The following is a 2,794-nucleotide window of genomic DNA, read 5'->3' as shown; positions in this document are numbered from 1 at the left end:
GTTCGAAGAAATGGCAACCCATGCTAAGTAATCCACCAATGACCTTTTCAGCTTGGCTGCCTGAACAGACCAGCACAGCGGCTTTTTATTTTCTCCTGAAACATCACAGAAGTCATGAGTGGGTACAGTGGATAGAGGAATATTATCTCATTTGCAAAAGCTTTTCTGACGTCTCATTCAAATGCAAATGCCTGTGTAGAGAGTCGAGGGCTGGCAGTGAATGATGGGGACTCAGAGCCAAGCACTATAGGAAGGCAATATTTTACAGTTGCCACCAAAAGACACGGATACTGTCTTTTATAAAGAGAATGATACCAGCTGTTATTTGTGCCTTGTTCTTTCCACAGTTCCACGACCAGAACAAATGCCTAAGATGGACATTATGTAAAACAGTTTGGCAACAGAGTGAGCAGTAAAAAAGCATGACCATGTATAATGTGACACCTGATCTTCTAATTCTAGACACAAACTGTTTATTACTCAAGGATGAACACATGCAAATTATGCAACATAAAAGTAAAGTTTCAACAGAAAAGGTGCGGGATTAATGACAGAATAAGGTCAGTAACCTGGAAGGAAGCTCAGACAGGAGGTTGTGCGTGACGTCCAGCATCTCAATTTTTCTGCAGTCACACACCCAGTCTGGAAGGTACTCCAAAAGGTTCCTGTCTCAACACACACACAGTCACACACATAGAAAGACACACACACAAACACACAAACTGAGCGGAGTTGGCATTTTGCTTTTAATATTGCAGATGAGTTAACAGTTTTGTAACTGTGGCAAACAGGAGGCCAAAATAATATGCTCTAGGGTTATTTAAGTATAAAAACCTTCTCTATCTGCATTTAAATACATTCAGCAAGCGTCCACAATCAGTGCTGGAGGTTGACTAGAAAACTGGCAGGTTATTTGAAAAAAGAAGATGACTTATTTAACCCCTGACTTACTGCAAGTTTACTGTACCAAATCAGGCCTACAGACAGCAGGTTATGAACATGTATCACAAAAAATACAGTATGTAGAGTAAAATATTTCACTGTGTGAGGTTTTTTTTTTAAATTCTCAAATCTTTTACTGATGCATCCTGAAAGGTAGACATGTATCTAACAGGAAAGGTCAATTCAGCATTAAAGATTACTTTTTAGGGCCTTTTTGCATTTATTTAGCATCTTTACCTTCTGCATGCATTTCACTGAATAGATTCCACAGAGTATTTGCTTTTGTTGGGTATCGATAATCCAGTTCAATCTTCAAATTAATTTACACTTCCATGAAGCACCGTGCACAACTATATTAATGAGTATTAAGATAAAGGTACTATTTTTAAACATCAGAGCCTCTGTTGAAAAAATAAATCTGTGAATACAGAGACCACAGTAACTTCTTATTCTCAGCCAGAACTCACTGCGATAGGTCCATGTGTGTCAGCTGGTTAGGGACGGGATAGATGTTGACTGTTGTAAGGCCTGCGGGCAGAAAAAAGCAGCAATCAGCAGCTAAACATCTGGCCCGTTTATACGTGTGCGTTCATAAGATGAGTGCATCACTTGGGAGATGGGCCTGAACATACAGACAAACATTCAGTGAGGCAATAACATCAGCTAGTTGACGCTCTGTTTGACTCACGGTTGCTGCTGGCATGAAGCATGCGCAGTGTGAAACCGCTGAGTGTGAGTGTCCCCAGCTGGTTGCGCTGGCAGTGCAGAGTCTCCAGGTTGCAGACGGAGCTCAGGTCTAGTGAGCCTAAGCAATTGTCTCTTAAGTCCAGCTGGGTCACCTGGCTCACTGCCTCCAGACTCTCGCTTTTCACCAAGCGCAGCCCATTCAACCTGTATTTAACAGGGAGCACAAGAGATGAAATATCAGTGGTTATTCTGCTAAGTACAGGAGGAGGTCTTGAATGAATGTTAGATAGCCAGCTAGTGATTACACTTTTCCTTATTTTCTGTCATATATATATAAGCAGGGGTAAGAAAAAGGTGACAAAGATGGGAACCCCACAGTAATATAACCATACAGTAAAGAAACTCTGAAATGTCCTACTACTAGACGTTACTGAGAAAATGTCACAATTATTGTGAAATATAGAAATGAATAATAGTAGTACAAATGTGTCCCCTAAATTTTTGATTGCGTAATATGTGACTGCAGTTCTGTCTTAGGCCAAAATACAGAAAAAATATGGTATTTTCCTTAAGTCTTTTATTCTGATGAGCATGTGAAATATTAAGAGGTATAGCAGCAATCTTTTAGGTCATTCAGTGTGGAAATGACAGTTGACATATATCAATCCTTCAGGTTTCATTGAAAATCTAACATAATCTAACATCAACATCAAGATAAACTGTAGCTACTCAATTGTCTTTCCCTTTGTTTATTGAAAACATTAATTAACTTTTCTGTAAAACTTGTCTACCCATGTTTTGCCTTCTACCTTTTAAACCAAGGTGGACAGAAAAAAGTAAAGAATTCTGCTGAGATCCAGGCTCTCCCTGACCCCATCCATTCTGTTAATAAACAACACTTCCTCTTTTATGAGAGCTGCCAGCCCGCTAATCCACCACAGATGCACCTTGCCCTTATAAATATAGTCTGCCATTGCCAAACCGCAACTTAACTCCCAAGGTTGAATTATTAGCTGGCTGTGGGTGGAGCAGTGGTTGCTGGTTTGATCCTCAGACTGGTAGGAAAAATCAATGAGTAGCGCGTTCACTCATTACCCACCAAATAGCTCCCCTTGAGCAAGACACTTATCCCCCAGCTGTTCCTGAGGTCGGTGTTAACAGGTCA

The 2,794-nt window shown here is 40.4% G+C and overlaps 1 protein-coding gene across 1 annotated transcript; it reads right to left on the bottom strand.

Moving 5' to 3' along the window:
- Window positions 1-569: 569 nt before the first annotated feature.
- LOC121966316 (PH domain leucine-rich repeat-containing protein phosphatase 2-like) lies at window positions 570-1,833 on the bottom strand (the record flags this gene model as incomplete). Its single annotated transcript, XM_042516420.1, has 3 exons — window positions 570-665; window positions 1,410-1,470; window positions 1,631-1,833. Coding segments are annotated over 3 exons (360 nt in total), but the record flags the coding sequence as incomplete, so codon positions are not given.
- Window positions 1,834-2,794: the final 961 nt, after the last annotated feature.

This window comes from Plectropomus leopardus, unplaced genomic scaffold (assembly GCF_008729295.1).
Source record: "Plectropomus leopardus isolate mb unplaced genomic scaffold, YSFRI_Pleo_2.0 unplaced_scaffold23972, whole genome shotgun sequence".
In the NCBI taxonomy this organism is placed as follows: Eukaryota; Metazoa; Chordata; class Actinopteri; order Perciformes; family Serranidae; genus Plectropomus; species Plectropomus leopardus.
This window is presented reverse-complemented; position numbering and strand designations above follow the sequence as displayed.